Source organism: Dromaius novaehollandiae, chromosome 5 (assembly GCF_036370855.1).
Source record: "Dromaius novaehollandiae isolate bDroNov1 chromosome 5, bDroNov1.hap1, whole genome shotgun sequence".
In the NCBI taxonomy this organism is placed as follows: domain Eukaryota; kingdom Metazoa; phylum Chordata; class Aves; order Casuariiformes; family Dromaiidae; genus Dromaius; species Dromaius novaehollandiae.
Genome location: NC_088102.1, coordinates 2660988 through 2684764, shown reverse-complemented (window position 1 = coordinate 2684764; position 23777 = coordinate 2660988). Strand labels below are relative to the sequence as shown.

The 23777-nt window shown below is 45.8% G+C and overlaps 1 protein-coding gene across 2 annotated transcripts in view; it reads left to right on the top strand.

Moving 5' to 3' along the window:
- The window catches only part of MDGA2 (MAM domain containing glycosylphosphatidylinositol anchor 2), a 373737-nt gene that overhangs the window by 126096 nt on the left and 223864 nt on the right, over nucleotides 1–23777 (top strand). For both annotated transcript variants that reach the window (XR_010389253.1, XM_064511798.1), the window contains exon 2: nucleotides 18444–18583. Coding sequence is in view for 1 of the 2 variants with exons in the window: in XM_064511798.1 (XP_064367868.1) it covers nucleotides 18444–18583 (140 nt within the window). In the remaining variant the exon portion in view is untranslated. The remainder of the gene's footprint in view (nucleotides 1–18443; nucleotides 18584–23777) is intronic.

Here is a 23777-nt window from a genome sequence, read left to right as displayed (position 1 = left end):
AGTCGATACCGAGGTCTGGTTTTGCCAAGTTCTAACACAGAAGAAATAGGGGAGAATATCTTGTTTCTTAGTTCTCTTAGGGCAGGGAGAGGGAGTATTGACTGAAGGCTTACAGTGTGAGAAGAATAATTTTGCATCTGTATATGTGCAGTGTGCATGAATACATGTATACTTGATCTTCCACACATCTCCCCAGTTTTATGAGGCACTAAAATGTTCTCCAGTGGTGATGTGTAGGAAAGCAATGCTATCAAAGAGATGAAGGAACAGCAAGAGGAACAAGGCTGTGTGGATTCTGCCTTCTGTTTTGGGTTTTTCTCCTTCCCCTCTAGCTGCAGCACTTCTGTTCTGGAGGCACCAAAGGGCCCATGTTGCAAGGGGAGCTGCCCCATGCCCTAGGAGCATTTGAGGTCTGAGGGTGTCACCTCTCTCCTATTACAGAAAGTCTCCAAGAAAATGATGGAGGCCAGCTGTGTTTTTCACATGTTTGGTTTCTGGGCTCAGTATTCACGTAGCCAAAACTTACATTTTGGTTCTCAAGGTCTCAGCTTTGAAGGATGAGTGAAGATATGGAAGTTCCCAATTTCATTAAGCAATGTGCTCTTACTTATGGACTGTTGCAACCCCATTATCCTCAACAAAACTTGACATTGTTCCAGAGGTAGATAAAACCTGCAAAAAAAAAACCCCCAAAAACCTCTCATGGTGGTATTTCTTGTCCATGAAGCTTCTTCCATGCAAGCCTGTTGCCCTGTGGTACATCTGTGTCCCAGGGTGACAGTGGTGGCTGGTGCTGGTGCTCCCAGGAGGAACCCAGCTCAGCTGTGGCTGCTGTAGCTCCTGCCCAGGAGTCTCTAGTGCATTCCTCATGTGTCCACCAAGCTGTCATTCATGCACATGGGAATTAGTGCTTCCTTTGATGTATTATTTTTTCACTGACTTAATATCACTTGATCAAAGCATTTGATGTTCCTTGAGCAATATCTTAAACTGTTCTTGTGTCTACAACCTCTTCTGTGTAGTTCTGGTGCTCATATTTATATATGGTAAAATGTTAAGCCTTTTGGCTCTTCCTCTTAATGTTAAACAGACACTTATGAAATCAGCTATAATTTAAAATATAAAACTATGAAACCCTTCTGTAACTTGTGATATTCTAGTTAATGAGGATATTAGGATGCCATATTCCTCTTTCTTGAGGTTAGAAGAAGAATTTATGCCATCATTATTTTTATTATGAACATTTTAAAGCATATGTGGATATTTGATTATTGAGTGCTATCTTTAGCTCTTCCAATTAATTTCAAATGCAGGGAGTCCATATAATCTGACAGAGTTTGTGCTGAGAGATGTATTAAGGGCAGCTTATGGTACGCTAATTAAGAGTGCATTTAAAGAGCCAATAATCTAATAGTTTTGCAGAAATCTGCTTATACTTTTTTTCCTTTTTCATCTCTCATTTCCTAAGCATCTTGCTTTTGAGATCACAGCAACAGTATAAGGGCAAGATTGTCAGCTGCCGTAAATCAAAGTACTTCTAGTGAAGTTGCTTAGACTCTGCTGAATTACTCCAGCTGAGGATGTGGTCCCAGAAGCTTAGCCCATAAGAAGTAAGAAACCACAGCAGATGCATCCTTATGTGAAGTTCTTCCATTGCTTGTGTATTGGAGTCAGTTCTGCAAGCAGAAACTTCTTGCTTTGCCTGGGGAAATATGCAAAAAGAACCAGTCAACTCTTGCAAAAAGAACCAGTCAACTCTTTAAACCACAGCCTTGCTCACATGAAAATGTCCCTTGCAATAGATGAAAGAAATGTGATTGCAGATACCTTGGCTATCACCAGAACCATCTCTGAAAGTGAAGAATTGTTTCCACTGGGAAGTTTCATGTGAAAATACTGCTTGGTATTTGTCTCTGGAAATTATCTTATGCTGATGATACCCATGATGGTACTAAAATAATGAAGGGACACTTGTATTTTGAAGGCAAGACCAGCGACCAGCATTGAGTTCTGGAAAGATCTTCAGCTTTCCTGTATTGCTATTTCAGTGCTAGGCTCCTCAGAGGAGACTCGTTGTATCTGTCACTGTATCTCAGTTTTTACACAAAAATCCTGGCAGGCAGATGCTACTTACCCATTACTCATCTGTTGAAAATGTTTTAAGTTCTAATTAAAAAGAGAAACATTTTGATTGAATTTCTTGGGGGGGTGGGAAATCGGTCATCTGACACACTAGAAGGTTAATCACTATGTTTTGGATTTCAAAGTGAATGCAAAACTTTGCTTTTGATGGAGAAAGTTTTTTAAAAAAATCTTCCCTTCCTTGCTATTTCTTTTCTTTTGCTTCGATGCACTGATGCTGGAGAGCAGATCTGCTCCCAGGAGGAGCAGCAAGGGGAGTTTGATGTGCGTGGCCAAGCCTGCGTAGCTGGGCTAAGGGAGCAGTGAAGAGCTGAGCTGCTGGAGAGGCCCATAGTCAGCAGGAGAAGAGGACAGGGCAATCCTGCTTCTTGCCCTCATTTTCCACTTTAGCTCCCCAGCATGAATGGAGCAAACAGAGTGGCTCCTGACTGTAGATGTCCTGACCTTTATCGCCTGTCAGATGGGAGGTGAATTCTGTCTCTGGGTTGCCCTGTCCTCAGAAACCCTTTGGTGACATAGGACCTGCATCTCAGTTTCTTCTCAGGCATTCTGCATCTGAACTTGTAACCAGAGCAGCTGCAAAGTAGATTTGAAAACAAAATAAAAATGACTGCACGGTGCCTGTCTGAACATACACAGCAGAATTTTTCTCTTAAGAAACCCACACCCTGAGGGCATGTGTAAGTAACTTAGCTTCACCCTTTGCAGGATCTGTCACTCTGCTTGAGCTGCATCTATCAGACATCTAGTGTTGCAAGTAGACAACTTCGCAATGGGAATTAAAGTGTGTCCTCTCTTTTGTATTAATTAAAATGAGGATGGGGAGCAGACTGCTCACAGTACTTGCAGATTAATTCTACAACGATGGTAAACGTTGGCTTCCTTCTGTTCTTATGTAATATGGTTTTGTCTCACTGTTTAACAGAGCTCAACTGTAAGCGGAGGGGTTTTTAACCCCTGTTGTTATTTTTAAATGCTGGAAAGGGCAAAGGCAAACTTCAGAGTGACAGTCACTGTGGAGCTATTTGAATTTGTCATGGTGTCTTAGTAAATAAAAATAAGAGTTCAAAAATAGCTTTCTAGTAACTTTTAAACTCTTTTTCTTCAAATGACTCTTGCAAAAAATCTAAGCCATTTTTGGGGCCAAGGTCTTTAGTGATACTGATTGACTTCCACATCAGCAGGTGTTTTTATTTTTATGTCTGTAGAGTATAATACAAGCTGGAATAGCAGTCAATCATGTGATGCAAGTTAGATCAACTGATCTGTGTGTTTGACATGTACTCCATGCATTTTGCCTTCACACCGCTGAGGTCTCTAAGGTTCAGCAGTAGAGTGCGAGGTTGGAGAACTTAAGTTTCTTTCCTGTATGTAACACTTAAAAGCAATCTCTCTCTCATCTGGCGTGTTGGAGGGTGGTATTGACAATACAGAAGCCACAAGGAATATACTCATCTTTTCCCTTATCTCCCCGTTCTCATTCTTGCAGCATGGGCCCTAATGCTGTACTTATTGTGCAGAGCGCGTGTTGACTAGGGTAGAACAGAACTCTTCCAGTCGATAACACGTTGCTCGCATTCAACTGCAAACACACAAACAGCTTATCGATGGCTGTCTGTCTGTCTGATCCCAAACTCCCTGAAGTCCCCGAGAGCCTGACTGTAATAGGGATTGGATTTGGCACTGTTTGGGTATATGCTGCTGCCTGCTGTTGCTGAACTTAAGGGTTACATAACATGGTGAAAAGCTTAGCACTGGTGATTAACTTTGGCTAGGAGAAACGAGATATGTTTCCTGCTCCAAATGCTTTAACAGGCTTACGCAAATTTTTCATGAAAGGAGCGACTCCGTAATGAAACTTAATGGCTAATTGCACTCTGTTAATAAAACTGGCAATGTCATCAGCCCCTGAAAAGGGACTGGTAAATCATATAAACAATAATACACAACCTAATATTGCCTGAGTACCAAGGCGGGAGTGTAATAATTTTCATCATTAATTTCTATTGATTTGCTGATCATCCATTGATGTCTGTTTGAAATAAATCACAGAAGTGCTGATAGCTAACTTGTCTCTGAAGATGTGTTACCTGTTCAATGGCACATTATTACTGAGCTATTAGTTGGGCTTCCCAGGAAAGGAGATCTATAGAGAAGTGATTTCTGTTTCTGCTGGTCTGTCTATCCGTCCATCCACATCCCAGTTAATTTTGGAGGTACTGGCCAATTTTAAGCACACTTGACAGAGGAGCAGCAGCCTCAAAAACTGCTGAGCTGTTACATCTCATGGAAATAGATGGCCTAATAAAAAGGAGGGTCCTAACAGTATTTCATCTGGCAAAATAGTTGCAGGGAGCCTCTTTACTAGAGGAATCAGAAAGAACCTATCAAAGGATCAGAAAGCTGGCAGAGTAGGGAATGATGGACAAAGATGTTATGAATTCTCCAGTAGCATAAGAGCTTCAGCGAGAACTTGGACCAGCTTGGATGTCCTGTAGGACAAGCTGTTGAAAAGTGGGCTTTTTTTAATTCCTCTTTCTTAATTCCTTCTGCCCCTTTCATGCAGGCTGAGTGGTGGGTCTGACAGTCCTCTGCCACTGTCGGTCATGTGGGCAGTTGGTACATAAAATCATACCAGCATCAAACAGTAGTTGAGGAGCTGTGTCCTCTATTTTAAGTGCATGTCTGCAGTGCTCTTCTGTAACATCACTGCCTGAGACTTCCCGCAGGGGAAGGCAAACGGGTGCTTTGGCTCCTGCCTATCTGGTCTCATGGCATGTCTTGGCTGAAACTTGGGAATATGTTGGTTTATGCTATAGGGAGATGGACTCTTCCCTATGTTGCTGGAAAGGTTTTGCAGGCAGCAGTTGCCGCTCTGCGCTTCAGGTGCCTTTCACAGGGAGAAAGGCTTGGGGCTGACAGCCGCCAAGTCCTTACCCTGGTCAGTGCCTGGAGGAAAGGAGCCTGGTGAGGAACATCAGCTTGTCCATTGCCAAGTGATGGGAATGGGTGTCATCAGCTTTTAAAATGTCAGATATGGTTGTCGCAGTATGTGGGACTGGATGAGGACTTATGGACTGGATGGGACATAGGATGAGGACTTGACATGTGGCTCCCCTGGCGAGTGAGCTCAGCTGTGCCTCTTCCTAGCTGATTCCTAAACCTCCAAGGATGGGGCTTCCACACCCTCTGTGCACCCTGTGCCCGGTGCTGCGCTACTCTTGTACAGGTAGAGCACATACAAAATGATCCCTGAGCTTGTCCTTTTGCTAGTATGTAAAGTACCTCCTAAAAACACACCGGGTGAGATGGTTGCTTGCTTTCCAATAAGGTCTTAACAAGAAACACAGCTTTAAGAGATGGGAATAGAAAATGCCGTTTGCCGTGTTCCCTCCAGCCCGTTGTCCGGAGCGGGCTGGGCAGTGCTGGGAAGATTGCTGGTGAGCTGCTGGGATGCCCACGCTCTGGCTGCCCCTGGGCTGGGGGGATTCTTGCGTGGGGCTCTCCAGCCCCTCCGGCCTTGCCTGGGATCAGCCATGGTCACAGGGATGCTACAGCCTCCTGCAAAAATAGATGGAAGGGGTATTATTTAAGACAGCTGGTTCATACAAGTCAGTGCTCATAAATAACTTGCTTTTTCCCTTGGTTTGGAGGCCTGAGCTAACGGGTGTGTGAACATGCTTGGTCAGTACCGTGTCGCCCATGCAGCCCTGGGCAGTGCGTGTCTCCAGCCCTGGGTGCTCTGGCTTGGGTGCTGCCTAGGGGGCCGGGTGTGTGGGCTCCTTCCTGCTGCAGCACCTGGGGCTGGGGTGTCCCGGGGGTTGCCCCCAGCTCGCTCTGCAAGGAGACGAGAGGCCTCCTCACCGGAGAGCTCTGCAGTGTTGGCGCTTGCAATTTTAGCATGAGGCTAATGATGTTTAGTGTCAAGAAATGTCAGAAACCAAATATTCAGAATCTGAAGTAACTTTGATCCTGGACTTGCACCATGGTACCTCCTGGCTCTTCTCTGTGCATCGAGTGCTATCATGTCCCTGGCAGCCCTTTTCTTCCCCTCACAAGAGGGGTGATAGTGCTGCACTGAAGATGATGGGAGAGGGTTGGCCAAAGGCCGAGAGCAGGTGCTCCCCCAGTACAGTGCTCCCGCGAGGCTGCAGCAGCATCTTGCAGACAAAGCGTCTGTTCTGCCTGGACCTTCTCTGATCCTGAAGACTCCTGCTACGTGATGTCCGTGTTTTCCATGGATCATATGTGGAGCAATGCTTTTCTGCCCTCGACATAGCCATGGTAATCCAGGCTGCCTTTGGCTTCCACTTTCAGCAGTGTTTTAAGTTATTGCTCTGCTTCTAAAGGCCCAGCTCATGGAGTTATGTGGAAACCTGGGCTTTTAGCAGGTGTCCGAATTATATAACAGTAGAGAAGTCTGTAAACTATAAATGCCACCCCAAAAAAGGGACTAAACAGCTCAATCTTTTCAACTTAATCAGCAATTAGTGTAGGTTGTGTGACGTAACATTTGAATGCTTGGATTAGCAGTCGATTGATGCTGGAACCTTGTGCTTTAAAGCTCCTCTGTATAGGATGGGTTATACCTGAATTCACACTAGACCATTGAAATCATGGGGCTAATATGAAAATGAGTCATTTTCTTAGTGCTTCTGCCATCTAATTTTTTAACTGTATTACTCTTTTCCTGCTAAAGCTGAAAGAAATGACACAAGTGTTGATAGTAGTTGGAGTATAGGAGCTGGTGTAATAGGTTTCTTACTGGATGTGGTGGAACGTGTTCCAGTCGTTCAGGTTACTCCTACACCCAGTGTTTCAAAACAAAGATGTGAAAACTAGGTGTGATGTACTGAAGTAAGGGAAATGATTTTAATTCAAGAAGTTAAATTTTTCCTTCTGAAAGGCAGTTTATTTTCTTGGTAGTTGCTGTGAACTGGGACAGATCTGTGCTATTTTACAAGAAATGCAAATTACTGTTTAAAAAGCTGTTTATTCTTGCTTAACACTATAAAGCAGGATTTTTTTCATTTACTTCCACGTATGGTTGTGTATTTTCAAATTCCTCTTTAATATTAAATTGCCTCTTTTCAGTCAATGAACTCAAAGGAAACTCTTTTTGAGGCTTGTACTGCTTTTAGTGAAACTCTCACCCTGAAGCAAGGGCTGAGCCGGACAAGAACAGGCTTTTCACGGGATGAGCATGATCCCTGCTGTTGGCAGCTGTGTGCATTTTATGGTACCTGCAGCACTTCCTCCTGATTTGGGACACCACCTCAAAGAGTGTTTTTATTGATCTCGCTGAGGTTAGTAAGAAGTCAAAAACTGCACCTGCTTTTTAGAGCAGCCGGGGGGTTGTATGTGTGTTTGAAACCTTGGTATGCTGATGCTCTAAGGCAAGGCCAAGCTGCTTTCCCACCTTGGCAGGCCGTGTACCAAAAGCACGGTGCCAGCCCTCCCGTCGGGACCCCCTGCGCCTGCCTGAGCGAGGGAAGGAGCAGCTCTGGGAATGATCCTCGGGCTTTTTGTGGGGTGGAGCTGGGCTCAGCGCTCAGCTCTACTCAAACGTGGTCCCATGATGCTCCTTTTAGCCACCCTTTGTGGGCTCGCTTTCCTCCCACCGCTGATGGTTGAGCAGCTTGCGGTCTGGTGTCTTGCAGTGGCTTGTTGAGCTCCAGGGAAGCCGGGGTTGGGAGCTTCTCCATCTCAATGCAGCTGACCCAGTCGTGGGTCCTGGAGGTGTGGGTCTGCGGAGCAGCCAGCCCTCTTGGTTCACCAAGTCCTAACATCACATCAGCATACAGTCCTGGAGAAGGGCATTTCAATGTTCATGTTGGAGGCAAGGCTAGCCCTCGTTCTGCGTGGTCGCGCCCGGCTCATCAGCAAGTGCCCAGTTACAGATGTGCCAGACCGCGGATCTCAGCGCGGCTCTGAGCAAGATGTAGCGTACGTGTGCCGCTGTCAGATTAATAGGTCCTGGCAGCTCCGGGCTTCAGAGTGAATCTCAATGAGACTTGCTTCATGCTTGGCTGCAGAGGGGATGGGAGGTGGAGGCAGGCTAATCTTCTGCCGGTTTGTACCAGCAGCAAATGAAAGCTTTGGCTGTTAAGTGGGGATGGGGAGGCTGGATGAACCAGGGAAAGAAGGTCTGGAGTCAACCTGCTTTGAGTTTTCTTGGTCCTGGGCAAGGTCTGGGTCCCTACCTCGAGCTCCAGTGGTGGATCTTGATTCTCTCCTGTCTCTAAGTGCTTCTGTGAATCAAGTTACAGCCCCAAATTTGTGAAAGTTTGATTTTCACAGCAGGGAAGTGGCCTTTGCCATTTCATATGGGGATCCATAGCTAGTTTCTGTAGTGCTACATAAGTGCAGTTTCTTTAGTGCTGAATCCATCTGCTTGGTGCTGTTTACCATGAATTAGGCTGTCAGACTTTTCTCAGTTAAAAATATATTTCTGAAACATATTTTGTCAAAGCGTGCAAATGGGAATGATGATTAAAAATGCAGGATTCATTTTTAAGAGGCGATTTTTAATGTTTTTGATTTTCATGCATCTGTGCTGTTTTGGGCAGGGAAAAGTCAACATATTGGCTGTTCTGAGCATACAGTAATAAGTAAGACATATTTACTGCTAGACTATAATACCGTTGAAACAGGTCTGGCAACATCATCTGTTTTATGATGCCAGGAACAACAAAGTGTTGCCTCAATTAAGCCTGTCACTTGTAGATCATTTCTTTGCTTATTTTAGAAGATTCATTGAACCCACTGCCTGAAATCTGTGGGTTGCAAACTGCTTGAAGAGCAACTCAGGGAGGGAGATGGGAAACATAGTGTGGGAAGACTTTAGACTACGCTTTTTTTTTTTTTTTTTACAATTTCCCCCAAATCACTGTTATTTTGGACAGATGTTATGTTTGCATGCAAAGGATGTATCAACCTAGCGTGTTGAAAAATAATAAAGAAATCATGATAGTATCATTCTCTGAGCATGTTTGAAAATGGAAATTTGGAAACACTAGTTGCAGGGGCCAGTATTTTAACATGGAAAAGGTGGAACTTGTGCTTTCTGTGGCACAGGGAAATGTGACTGTTGTGATGAGCTTTAATGGCTAGTGTCAAGCAGAAGTAAAGGACCTAGTTTAAAAAAATAGGAGAAGGGGGCAAGGGAATATTCTCCCTCTCAGAAATCTTGTGTTAACATCCTGCACCAGGAGGATGTTATCCTACTGCTTACGCTCCAGGCAATTCAGTCTTTATTTCCAAGCTCAACAGATAGGGGAAACTTATAGCAACAGACTATCTGAAACCCTGGCTGAAGAAGAGCTGCCCCATATTGTCTTCCTACTTCTTCTGGGATAGTAGCTTGGCATCCATAATCTCTTAATCTTATTAGCGCGTGCACTTGATAGCAATCCTACAGCATGAAGAGCAGTCTGTCTCCTTGAATTGAATCAGCTGACCTTTTGATGGGTGAAAGAAAGAGCAAGAAGTAAGTCAGGAGACAAATTCCTGGAAGAGCATAGATGAAATTACTCTTAATTCTTTGCCTTTGCAGCTACGCATGTTCATGACCCAGCAACATCAGTTGCATTGGTAGCTCCTTGCCCCTGCGGAAATGGCAGCAAAGAGAGTATTGCAGTGAGGTCTCTCTGATGGCTCAGCTGAGGTAGAAAAAGGCAGAGTGAGTGCCAGAAAAGTGTCTGCATCAGCAAAGGATTTTCTTCAAAGTGTGAAGGCAATGATCTCTATCTCTGGTATGCCAGGACAAGTTGGAGAAGTCACAAAAATCCTGGAAAAAACACCTTAGGACACCCTTAGGACAGAGATACGTACAGTGACTGGGATCTCTCTCAGCTGAGCTCTGCTCCTGGATGGAAATGGTGACTGTCCTGGCAGGCTGAGCAGAGGAGACATCAGAGCAGAATCGGTTCCTTCTCTGATTTTATGGAGAGAGTGCTTTTCTCTATGGATTTCTTTGCTTTGCACTGCTAAACAGAGAAGGACAGGTGTTTAGGGACAAAAATGCTTAGGAAGAATAAGTAGAGAGTTACTGAGTAGTTAGAGCTAACTAGAAACCAAGTTCTCATTTTCTTAGGGGCGGTTTCCTCCTTTGTTTCATAGAAAACTCGTGTTAAAAGAGTTTTTTGCAAGGAATATTCCGTATTTGTGCTCCCTGGGATTTACTGAAAACCAGCTCGGTGCCAGTTAGCCAACCGTAAGCCAGCTGGCTTGGGGCTGCTACCAGGCATAGAGACAGCCTCAGCGTTACGCTTCCTCCCAGATGTAATCATCTCAGGCCACAGCTGTTTGCTGGTGAAAAGTTCCCCTTATAAACAGAAATTTGGTTGAAACCCCCCAAAAATGAAGAAAACAATGGTGAGAGAGCTTAACTCTGAACAATATCAGAACTAAGGGTCTTTAATGAACAGTTCTTAATTATTTCTTTTAATCTGAGCAAAGATAAAATCTTCATGATTTGTGGCACTTGCAGGATTACTTAAAATGTAATTAAAAAATGATATATGTGAAATGGGAGGCTCGTAATGATCCAGTTAGAAAATGTAGTATGTATTTATCGTGAATAATATGCCTCAGCTCCTCTAGGAAAATATTTACACCGATACCACAGCTATATCCATGCAGACAAATCTGTTTGCGTCAAACTCGCTGGAGCGCTGGGTGTACTCCAAATCGGTCTCTGCTTGGTCAGTAATTAATGGACAGTCACTGTATATCCATAGGATGAGCATGTGCCTCTGCATTAACCATATGGCCCTAATGGAGGGGATGGGGCTGGTGTTGGTGGATGTGGGTTCAAGGACAGGAGAAGCTCTCCCTCCACCTTTACCCGTTAGTCTCCCTCCTGCAGCACTGGGCACTCACGCTGTCCCAGGGCGGCTTCCTTCGAGCCTCTGCTACCATATGATATTTGCAGATGACTTTTCTGCTGCTCTGCTGTATCTGGGCTGCAGGAACAGAGGAGAAACGGTGGTGTGCCTGGGGAGCGCGTGCCTGCCTGGGCTGCAGCCCCGGGCTTACTCCATCATCCCTCCGTCATGGAGAGGTACGCTGGGAAGGGAGCGGGGCACGTGTGTGCTCGGCCTCTGCCTCTCCGCTGCAGGCACCAGCCCTGCTGTATGTGGGTATAACTCGTTTCTTTTCAGTGGTTTCACACTGATGCGTTTCATCATGAGCCTTTCCAATGTAAAACCAATTAACAAGAGTGAGGTCCCCAGTGAATTTCAGGCAGTTCTGGAGCATAATAAGGAGAAAATAATCTTTTTTAGAAAGAAGATTTTTGAAAGAAAGAAAGAAGTAATTGCTGATGTGTTTGCAAGTATCAGAATTAAGTTTTTCCATGCTCATATCAGTTCTTAATTCTGCTAATTGCAAATGAAGTGACCTGGAATCCCGGTGGTATTGCCATAATGAGTATGCTGCCTTATGGCGATGAGTCTCATCAGTGCAGAGTGTGGAGTGTTTTACTGCAGGTAATGTGAGATCCGTGATGTCCCTTTCTTCTTGGAGGTTAGGTGACATTCAGTCTACAAACAAATTTATTATTGGATCAGCTCTTTTCTATTTTTAGAAAGTATAGTGCTCTCTGGGGAGGTGGGAATGGGAAATGTTACATAACCAGGTTTTATTAAACAAACATTCTGGGTTTTGATCGTCTCAGCCAGGACCCAAACTGAAGAATGCAGATGCTAAATACCTGAAGCAGTGTGTTAAGTGCTGGTCTGGCTGTGTGATGCTGGTCTGTGCCAGGGGGTTGTGCTAGTACAGGGCATGGGAAATAAATTGATGTTCCTGGTCCTCTCCACGGTGTGCACGGTGCTGCTACTGAATAAGCATGAATCTTCTCATCATCGGTCACAGTGAGCAGAGCAGAGCTAGGATCTGCAAAAGCAGCTGCTCGTTATTTGTGTCCAGCTTGACCTAAAGGGACCTGCTTTTAGAAATAGCCCAGCTCTTGTACCACAAGGAATTATTCGATTAACTAAACTTCTGAAATTACTATGTTTAGGTGAAACTCTTATCTTCACTCTAGTGGGTTGTGATTTGTGGATTTTTTTTAAAATAGCATTATGGCCATAGGTTATCTTCAACAGCCTTGGATAGCAGGAAGAGGGCTGTAGTTCAGAAGGATCCATGTATTGGTACAAAATGCTTCCTACCTCCTTTCACTTTATGTACCTGCTAGTCTCTATCATGTACTTTCTGCTGCCGAGCTGGCCCTGGGCTGACCTTACCCACCAGATTTGCAAGACCAGTATGAAGTTAACTTTTATTTTTCCTCATTGATTGGACTGATTTTTGCCAGGTTGCTTGATATTTGCTCATATTTCTGGGACTTAAACTGTGTTTCCGGAGCTCAGGAAGCTGCCTTGATTGATAGCACTAACATAAAGAAGCACTGAGCTAATTAAATCACACTGCCGCTTCCCAACACTACTGTCACAGGCTGACCCAATTTTGACACTACAGAGCTTATCAGCAGAGTATCTATTGAGTTAGGGGAACATAACACTGTTTCTAGGAACACATAGATTTTTATCTCCCCCCCCCCCCGCCCCCTTACAACTCATTACACTGCTGTTTATTTTTCCTCCTGCTGAGCAAGTATTAAAAACTTATGGTCTATGGCACATGGTCTCTGTCTGCTGGTAGAGGATGGGGAAAAAGGCCATGATCGTTCTTCAGACATAAATGTGGGCTATCTGGGATCCTGCTCTGTTTAAAGATCTCTTTCCTGTTTAACATTATTTAAATAATAAAGCCATTAGTGTTGCATCCCATGAGTAGGCATGCTCTGCTCTGCTGCTAACTGCAGCAAGCTGCTTTAGGCCCTCCGAAGCTGGCAGTGAACCTGTTTTGTGCTGGAGACATCTGAGAGCAAACTCTTGTAAGGGTTTCATACAGGTTTTTTTGGTCTTGATCTGATGCATGCTGGTCCCGCCACCCAGATCCAATATGAATCAGTAACTTCTCAAAACATGCAGGTGGCTGGGGACAGGTAAAAAAGACAGAGAAGAAAGACCCCACTTTCCACCTGTCCCTGAAAGCCTGAGAAGGAAGGTGGTACAGGGAGCTTGAAGCACATTGCATTGAGTGTGGGAAAACAAATGATACAATAAAGTCAGCAGAGGAAAATGGAAGGGGCAGACCCAAGTCCCAAGGTCCTCCTGGACCAGCGTTCAGCCTCTGACAGTGGCTGTGGGCAGCAGTATATAAAGCAGGGCAGGTACAGAGTGAGCCTTCCCTAGCTATGAGCTCCCAGGTTCCAGCAAGCAGCAGTTGAAGGGTTTCCTGAGACGAAGGCTGCAGAAATGTCTCACGGTTTCATTTAACTGGGGGAAATGCTCCTGTTCACACCAAAAAAACCCTCAGTGCTGGGAGAGAGCAAGACTGGGCACAAGCCCCCAGGAGCCCGAGTGCCTTCAAGTGCTCGGGGTGGGAGGGGCGATGATGTCCACTGGTATTCCGGCATCTTTTGCACCTTGGGAGGTTGCAATCCTTCTGCGTCATGGCAGAACTGATTCCCCAAAGGCAGCCTACAGCCAAGGGTTCGTAGGTGATCTTTCCTTGGAGGTTCAATTCTGATATCAAAAATTTCATTTACCTTTCTGTCTGTTTTTCTAATTTGCAATGTCACAGTCATAGGCAAATAAGCAACTCTCATGCCCTAGAAACTTCTGAGATTAGCTTGAAAAATCATGAGATTGAAAGTGAATAAATATTTTTTGGATTCTGTTTGTCTTCTGTTTTTTGAGCGGTTAAATGGTGTAAGGACATGTGCCAGCTTTTCTCTTTAATTGTGTAGACTAAAAACTCTTTTTCCAATTATAGCAGAGATTGCTGAAATCTCATTAATAAATTAGTCTGTTTCTTTAATTAAAAAAGAAAAGCTGTCAATATTGTAAGTTTTATGATTATAGGTTGTGAGAGTAGCCAATGTTTAAACAGAAACACTGGAATCGCTCCAGTTGTGTGAGTTCTTATTTGCACCGCAGCTACGCATCCGTGCTGCAAGTCACAATATCTCTGGGTGGCCAGCTTGGTTGGAAAAGCTCAGAGGTTTCCTTTGGTGTAAGAAATTGCTATGTTACCCTTGCACTGCTTCAGAAAACAAATTTTATTCTGTGTATTTCCCTTGGAAGTTGGCTAAGCTAATGTTCCTCTGGGTTGTCCTTTGCCTTATCTCATTAGATACCTGCATGTATATCCAACTAATTCTGCCTCTACAGAAATCTTTGGCACGTTGTTTTTCTGGATCTATACTTTGAGGAACTTCTTTCGAGTTGAAAGCATGTTGCTTCTGTGTGTATGGGTGTGTGTGACAGAGGCAGAGAGAGGAAATAAATGGAAATTGCTGGAAAAGAGCAGCCAATAAAGGAGACCTGGCTAACATCAATATATAATGAGTTATGGAGAAAGGTCAGGTTGCTACCATTTTTCATTTGAAAGAAGAAATCTCTTGGTGCCATGCAAGTTCTTTGTAGCAAAAGCAAGGAGTTTTCTTGTTTCTGTTGTTATGGTTTTTTTCTTCTGACCTCACCCTTGACTTTTTTGCCTTGTGTATATACTGCCAGGAATAGAAGCATGATGGATTTGTTCATGCAATATTTACTGTGTGTAATCACAAGACAAATTCTTCTAAAATGCCACAAACAAAATAAATGCCAAGTATATATTACTTTAATGTCTTGCCTGGTATTTAATCCTTGGAGGCATATTTCAGAAGTAGCTGTGATGAATATTCCTGCTGTAGAGAGGGAGGTGACATTTCATAATTATGCAATATCTTCTGAACCATAAGACATTAAAACTTAAAGAAGTAAGAATACTTTTGATTTTCCTTTATTCATTTGATCTCCTCTTAAAGCAGTGTATACTTTTGCCATAATAATACACAGGGGGTTATTTTTTTGTCTATATATTGCCTTCCCAAACCTTAATGGATATGGAACAGTGGCGTAGACACTAAAATGAAGGACACTTCAAATGTAATTTGAAGTAATATGAATATAATATGAATGAAAATGTAATATTAATGTAATAGGAATTTAAAAGGCAGCAGGATGTTGGCATAATGTTGCTGACTCTTCTAATTTTATCAGCAGTCTCATGGTCTATGCTGAACCTTGTCTTGCCTTCCTACTCCATGGCTCTGCTCAAGCCTTTCAGCGTTTCAGCATTTGCATCGCGGGAGATCAAAAAAGCCCCAGTCGGGGACCAGAGCCCTGCTGTACCCACGGCTGCAAGTGGTGGGGAAGCAGGCAGAGCATCCTGAGCGGTTGGTATTCAAAGTATGAAATACAGCTCATCTTAGGTTAGAAATGGTCTGCAGTCCGTGGCATTGGGATCCTTCTGGTGCATGAAGTTGGGCATGCTTTTAACGGCTTTGCTCCGGAGGTGTGGGGCTGCGGCTGGTGCTCGGGGTCATCTTCCTAGGGATGTGCTCTGCCTGGAGGCTTGGTGGCACGGTGGGGGCAGCGTGGTGGCCCCTGACAAACGGGAACGGAATGGAAACTACTGCAAAACTGTTCTTTGCAGATCAGTCTTTCCTAACTTGATTTATTAACTCGTTCTTCTGACTAGAACAAGGCTTTGTAAGGTGCTCAAGTTGGTAAGTGGCGAAGGAGCCTTGTCCCGTTCGGGGCTGAAACAGCCTCCTGGAGACCTGCCCGAGCCTGGTGTCCCCCGGGGAGGGCCCTGAGGTCTCCTTGTGTAGGATGGTTCTTTGTGAATTTTGGCTCAATTTTTGAGATGCAGAGTACCTTAAGAAGAGTTATCATGAAATATTTTGCATTTCTATGTTTCCCTCCTTTCCTGCTCCTGAAAGGAGGAGGGAGGGAGAAGAGGGAAAAATCTACTGCTGGCAGGAGGCGGCTGCTGCTGGTAAATTAATTTTTATCCTTCCGAAAGCTGTGAAAAGAGCAACTTTTTAAAAAATAAGGTTTAGTTCAAAGCAGCCAGCCAGGCTGCTGCACTGGTGAGAGCACCCACGTGCCGGGTGGCAGCAGTTTTGCCCGTGGCCATGTTGGGTGCCGCAGAGCGAGCCGCCGGCCTCCCTGACCGCCGCCGCTCCTCGTGGCCGCTGTGTCACCCTGGGGAGCAGTGGGAACCCCTGGGAGCAGGGGGAGAGCACGAGGCCCCTCTCCCAGCGGCCTGGCGCAGGCCTGAGGCCTGGTTTCCCACCACGTTGGTGCGAGCCGTGGGCCTGGTGCGCGGGGGCGAAGCCCGGCCGGGGGTTCATGACTGCGTCCCCGGCGCCCGCCATGTTGTTGACTTGACCGTCGCTTCCCGGAGCGGCAGTGCGTGGGTGCCGGGGGCTCGCTGCCGCTGATCCGACAGTCGTCCAGAGCCGCTTCCCCCGCGCTGTCGGACCTGCGAGCCCACCGGTAACGCAGGGACCATCCGTCGCCGAGGAAAGCTCCTCTGCTTGAGCCCGTGCTCCCCGGGGTGCCTTGCCGGGGAACGATTTCCTAAATGCTTGCTGAGGGGCTGCCCTAGGCCGAGCGCGCTGGAGAAGGGTCTGAACGTAGCAGGCTGAGGTGGATGGGGGCAATGCGAGGTAGCCGCGCGCACCAGGCTTCGTCCCTGAAGTAGCTATTCCCTTCCATTCAGCTGGCTGATCCGGCACTGTCCCATTCAGGGTCCTCTCCTCGAGCCTCGTTTCCTCCAGCCTCGGCTGGCTGAGCAAAGCGAGGGGAAAAGAAGGGAAAAACCTCACGTGAGAAGCGAGGTGCAGCCCAGCACGGGCCCAGGAGCCATGGCCTGCTCGGAGCCCGAGGCCCAGCCTGCGCCCGGGGGAGCCGGAGCTGGGGGGTGACCGGGGGCCGTGCGGCGAGCGGGGCCGGCACCAGGAACGGTGACCTGCACCCGGATTCACTTTTACTAATAGAAACAGCTCACTGAAACTCTGGGTTTTAAAAACTCACTGGTGTTACCTTGTACCGCTTCTGCTATTTATTTATTTACTGATTGATCGTTGCGTTTCGTTTGGCCGCAGGATTGTAACTAGTGCTCAACCTTCTCCTCCTATCGATCCACTCAAAATCCTGAGAGCTGTGTTTTGTGGTTCAGAAATATGGAAAATCACGCAGCCACCTGCATCCTTTAGAGGGTTACTGAAGCAGAAGTGTGACTTGTGCATGCAGTATTATCAACAGCAGTGTAATTTTCCTACATGTACAAGAAGTAAAAGTCCGTAACTTCTTGTAGTTCAGGTTGCAGATACAAGAAAATTAAAGCAAGTGGGTTGTGTTTAAACTTTGATCCAAATCCTGGTCCCCTTGAAGGCAGTGGGATTTTAGTATTTGCTTTAAAAGAAAGTAGCATCAGCCCCACTGTTTCTGCTGCTTAATTTTAATAGTTTAATTAAGGCATCTCATTTGTATAATGAGTGTGATAATACATTTAGAAAGATGTATAATAAAAAGAACAATAACGGAAAGTTCATTGGGAAGTTAAAAATAGCTGCGGTGCAAATCAGTCTGTGAAGGCGTCGTTCGAGGCAGTGCTAGGTGTTAAGAAACAACCCAGCAGACTCTTCGGTGCTGAATTTCAGTCTGCTACTTGCACTGGGTCCGAGTCCCCTGGCTCAGGGGGGTGAGGGCTGCCCTTACTGGAGCCCGTGGCAGGGACCGTGGTGCCCTGGCTGACCGGTGGCTGCGGCAGCCAGCACCGATCCAAGTGACCCCAGCTGCTCAGCTCCGGGCTCGCTGCTCTCAGGCGCGGGAGGGTCCCGGGCTGCCAAAGCAGAAACGGGTCCGATCAAGCGTCAGAGATCTTGGTTTGCACCTAAATTTTCCGCAGAGGTTCAGCTCACGGGTTGCATCCCTGTCTCTGCTCGCTGCTATGAAGCCCCTAGCCAGCCCTGCTGCAAAGCAGGCAAGGACCCACGAGCTGCCGTGGCCTCTGCTTGCAGCCTCTGCACCAAACGGGCTGACAGCATCAGTGCAGGTGCTGTTGCAAAAGGGGCTGAACTCATTCGGAGTGGGTTGGAAAAAGAAAAAAGGGGGGGGGGGGAATGTGAGCTCCTTGTCTGTGGTGTATCTGCTGGAAGAAGGCGGCATGCTTGGCGGTGGGAGGGGAGATGGATGGGGCAGCTGTGCCCTGCATGCGGATGCCTCATCCCAGCTGGACGGGCCATGTTGGAGACCAGCCTCTGCCCTGTGCGTGCTCGAAGCAGGACGTGCTGGAGGGCTGCTCCTGTCCTTCCCACGGGGGCGAGGAGCTGGGGAAGGGGACGGGGACGCTCGCACTCACCCGCTTTCTCTCTGCTGGCTTTGCAGCCCCCCCCACGGTGCGGATCGTGCACTCGGGCCTGGCGTGCAACATCGAGGAGGAGCGCTACTCGGAGAGGGTGTACACCATCCGCGAGGGCGAGACGCTGGAGCTGACCTGCTTGGTCACCGGCCACCCTCGGCCACAGGTGAGCCCCAACCGAGACCGGCTGGCAGCCTGCGCCGCGTCGCTGCACCTCGCCCCTGCTGCCCGTCCCCGAGCCTTCGCCGGTTGTGTTTTTTTCCCCCAATAAGTACTGGACTCAGGTGGGCTGGTTCTGGTCAACGCAAGGGTGAGGGCAGAGGGTGCAACACTGGGATGGTGCAGGAAAAGGTAGCACCAGCGGGAAAGATCTCAATGGTTTTAGCTGCCTGGCTAGGAACATGGTCTTAAAAACAATCAGGGCTTCCGAAACCTGTGCGATGCACACCAGGACCCATGTTTAGGGTAAGTGTTCAAGGTTCACACAGGTCAGCAAAAGAAAAAGTTAAACACGAGCAGGAGGATGACTAAACATCGATCGTATGTCCCGGAGTAAGCAACTAAAGCGGAGGCACGCAGGAGCTCAGAGGGAGCAAGCCAGATATGCTTCTGCGTCTTTAATGTTGTAACAGCATTGCAGTGGTGCAGAAAACAAAAGTTAAACAAAAAGAAACTATCCTTTTCAGGGCCTAGCTCTCTTCCATGGGATCAGATTCAAAGCCGGAGTCCAGCCCACCTGTGTTCCAGCTGGCTGCTTTGCCCAGGGTATCTGTTAGGAGATTACACAAAATCATGGCCTTTTAAACACCTACAGTCTTGTGCAAGGGTAATGCTACATTTTCTCCCCCGTTCTACTTTTCTTTTGTGTTTCTATCGCTTTATTCACCCTGTTCTCTGAACCAAACTCACCGCTCTCTGTTCCCTGTTCTGACATTGCTGCTTTTCCTTCTGGTCTCTCTAATCTTGCTCTGTTGGTGGCAAGCTAGGTAGTGAGAGCTGGGGGTATATCTCTGTTAATTATGGTAACCAAATTTTATGATGCACCTATTTGCATGAAGTTTTGAACACTGGAATACCTTGCAAAGATTTTTTTATTTTTATTTATTTATTTATTGCAAGGTGGTGAATTAAACACCTCTTTTGCAATCACGTAAGACAAACTTCTTGAACTCTGGGGGAGCTCTGAAGTGTAGTTAGCTGGGGTGGGAACTGGAGAAGGGGAATTCAGCAGAGATCTCAAATCTAAAAGCTAGTGATGTGCTTCCTAGGAGAGGAGGTGCAGCGATTCTCTGCAGTTCATTCTGTATCTATTTCCAATTTAATGAGAAGATTTACAAAGAAAGAAAAAGTTGAAGTTTCAGCCTGTGCTGGCTCTCTGGCAGACGTAGGTCACGCTGTGTCTCAGAAACTTCCACTCGCACTGGATGCAATCGCAGTCAAGTGCAGGCACACTCTCCCCACTGCAGTCATATCTAAACCCATGTTATAAAACAAGACATTTTTGTGAATTAGATGGGTCCCTGTCAGGCTGTTGCCATGTAAAGGAGAAAAGGGGGGGAAAAAAATCTCTGCAAAAAGTAATTCCAGATGTGTTTATAACATTGTAAATGGGAACAATGAGGTTTTAAAATCAGTTCTGTTACTATCAAGTCTGATATTCAGTGCCTCACAAAGCATGAAAAAATGTTGCCTGCTATTATATTCTCTTTCATTGCTGATTGCCCTCTCCATGCTGATGGTGCCCAGCCCCATGTGAATTCAGTGGCTCATCAAACATTGGCAGGGAGGACTTGGGAAAGATGCTGGTGGCTGTCACTGCTCTGCTCCTAGTTGACCCTCCAAGGGCTGAATGAGAGGCCCTGAACTGATGCAGATCTTATTGACAAAATAACATTTTAATGTATCAGTGTTTTATAAAATATTTTCTGGAGATAGAAAACTCAGTGAGAGGCCTCTGATTTTAAGCCAGAAGGGAGCACCTTCCGCTTTGAGGACACCCTGCTGCCTTTTATGGGATTTGTTATGGCATAAGATGTGGTTATAGGTAAGGAAGATGGGATCTGCTCCAGGCCCAGTAACTTTTATTATCTAACAACTTGTCATCTGAAACAAATTCATGTCGCTTAGTGCCTGTTAGTTATATTGAGTATTCCCTCAGTTATCCCAAACTTTTATTATCCGGACTTATTTAACAACAGCCGAAGAGGCTGGCTCTGGATGCAGCAGTTCTGCGAGTGCAGCCTGTTTGGGCAGAGGGAAACAGCATTCGCACGCAGGCAGGAGGGTTCAGTATAAAGCGAGCCTGACGCTTCAGATCTGCTTCCTTGGAGGATGTGTTTTTTCTCTGTACACCTTCAAAAACCTATCGATGTAGAGCAAGTTTCCTAATGAAATTTAACTACCGGCTTCTTATGAAAATTAACTACCAGGGAGCTTATGGAAAAAAGCAAGGAGGTGACAGTCCTGCTCCAATGAAGTTTGTGACCAACCTGGGAGTTTTTGGTGCAGATTTAGGTTCAGGCCCTAAATCAGATTTTTATAAAATGATGAGGGGAAGGATGTCTGTGAAGACAGCCCACTGCAGCATGCTGTTCCTTGTGGCATGGAGCTACCTGGCTCCCAGTTCAGGTGATGGTCAGTGAGGATGGATTGCCAGCGTACAAAATACCAACAGGGTGGGAGAGCTTGAAGGAGCTGCCCTTCTGAGCAGAGGAAATATTGAAATGTGGGTGGGGGTCCCACCCATTAGGCCTGTTGGTGCTGTGCTGCTGTGTCACCCATGCTTGGGTGTGTGGCTTGGCCACGTTCCTGCCCTCATCATGGGAGAGGGAGGCTCCTTCAGAGGTGGTCTAAAGCACCTACGTCTGTCCTCGGGGCTGTCTCTGCCCTCGTCACTAAGGTGTCCTGCTCTGATGGATCTACCCTCCAACAACTGCAAGGTGGAGGAGCAACCTTGTCCTCAGTGGGACACTAAGCACTGGCCAAGGCCACCCAGGGTCCCTGGCACCTCGTACTGCCCTGCAGCATGTCCCAAACCCCCTGTCTAGGGGCAAATGCTTCTCCTGAGAGCTCCCGGCTCCCCCAGCTGCTGGGGTCCAAGGCATGGACCTGGCTACCAGCACCCCTTTTCTCAGCTTCTCTGCATTTTGGGGCCCCTCGTTTGCAGTGTCCGAGTGATGGGCTGGTGCTTTGGGGACTGGCATCTGCCCAAGGGATGCAGGAGGAGGAGGAGGAGGAGGACCTCTCCGTGGCTGCGTGGATATGTGGGGCAGTGCTGCGTGGTAGCAGCTGAAATCAAAGATCCCTCCCAAACCCTGTGCCTGGAGGCCCACGGCAGCTTCAAAGAGAGCAGGGCTGGTACCTGTCAGTAAATACTTTGGACGAGCTAAGAAAGGTGCCTTCTTAAGCAGTAACAAAGCTTATGATGCTGCAGGATCAAAACAAGCTGTTCAACCAAACTGTCTTATCAAGAAAGCAACCACAGAGCTGCTTTTTCATAAAATCTCTATTTTCTCATCTGGGATTCAGGATGGAAAATTGATTTCTCTTCATTTTGCCTGTTTATAGATTTTCTTTGTCATCTAGCACCTCTGTCTGCTCTCTTACTTTCAGTCTTGTGTTACAGCTCTCGAAGACTTGCAGTATTTTTTGCAGATTAATTGCCTGAGAGCAGGGGGATAGTTTGGGTAGTCTCAGAAGGGTGATTCTGCAGCAAAATACAGGAGGCTTGGCAGGGCTGTGTTTGAATGTTAGCCTTTTTATCACCTTCCTATTAAATTTCCATTCCGTTTTAGTGCTGCAGGAAGTAAAAAAGGATGCGAGGACACTAGAGCCTTTTGCAATGCAATGTTTAAACTTTGGCACGCGCTGCTGGGAAGCTCAGCCCTCTGGACTCCTTGCCCATGCTTAATCTGTCTTTTCTTGAACGAGGCTGCAATGAATCTCGCCACCATTTCGTTGCTCTTGTCAATGTGGCTATTAGGGAAAAGCACCGATCAGGTTCAGATAGGAGATGTGAGGCAGATGTAGACCCAGCAAGCTGGTGCTTGCTGTTTGCATCTACCACAGAATGACTCTTACCTGTTAATAATTACTCTTGGGTGTTTAAGTACAGATAATGTGTGATTTAAAGTGTTCAAGGTATTTAAAACAGCGTGGCTTAGATTCCAGAGGTGCAGGCATTAGGAAAACTCAAGCAGCCTTTCCCATTTCACCTGTACCTAGATCTTCTTGGATACATGCAATCTTTTATATTCCTTGATGAACTCCAGGTCCCCAGTGTAAGTATGGTGCCTTATTTTGTGTAACGCTACCAAAGAGAAGCTCTGGGGAAGGGAAGATGCCTATTCTTGTCTATACCATTAATGCATATTGCTTTATGGGCCTGATTCTTTAGGGTGAGGTCTACAGAGGGTTTTCTTTGTGGCCAAGAGGCAGTGGCAGCCTGACAGGGATGGTAGGACACTTATTTTTAAGCTTTTCTTTTGTATTTGAGCAGAATTTATATATGGAACTTGACAATATATTGCTTGATTCTCGTGTTCAGACAGGCTGTGATATTAGCTGAGGCTGAGGGGAAGTGTCTGGCATGATAGTCCCTATTCTCCTTGCAGTAGATATATTTTTTTCTGAAAAACTTTCAGTCTGCATTTTATTGGTAATTGTCAACATTATTAGCACTTGAATTTTTTTTTACCAATTTTTGCCACAGAAGGTTATCCTATTTTGCTTGCAAGCTATGTAAATTATTTTCAAAATGACAATTTATTTTTATATTATCAGACCTGGGAAGCAAGCTTCTAAAATGAGTAATTATGTATCTATTTTAAGAATGTGATTCACCTTGCATGTTTTTCAAGCTTTTTTAAGATATTATTGACAGGCATAGAAACTGGTTTTGTTTAAAACTCTCCAGCAAGTAAACAACTCTGCTTAGGCATTTATGAAATCCCCCACCAGTTTTCATTGTATACCGCAAGTAAGGAGTGGGAATATATAATATATAAAAATCAAACTGTTCTTATCCAAAACAGAAGTCTGTCTTGGCTTTACATGACCACTTGCAGATTCTCAGATACCTTTGGATTTCTAGAAGGTAGTTTAAAGAAACCATCTTCAGGCAATAAAAACGTTTAGCTTTCTTTACTCAGGTTCCAGTTAATTATACTCTCCCCTTTCTTAATGCTGTCTAGTGAAGTAAAAACATTCCCATTTATTGTTACACATTTATACCTCAGGTATCATTAGGTGGTATTTAACAATTTCTTTTTTATTTTTGCATGTTTTCTGATAAAGACTTCATGTGATTATGATGCAGTGAGTCCAAGAACACTACTGAAAATGTAGATTCATATAATAAA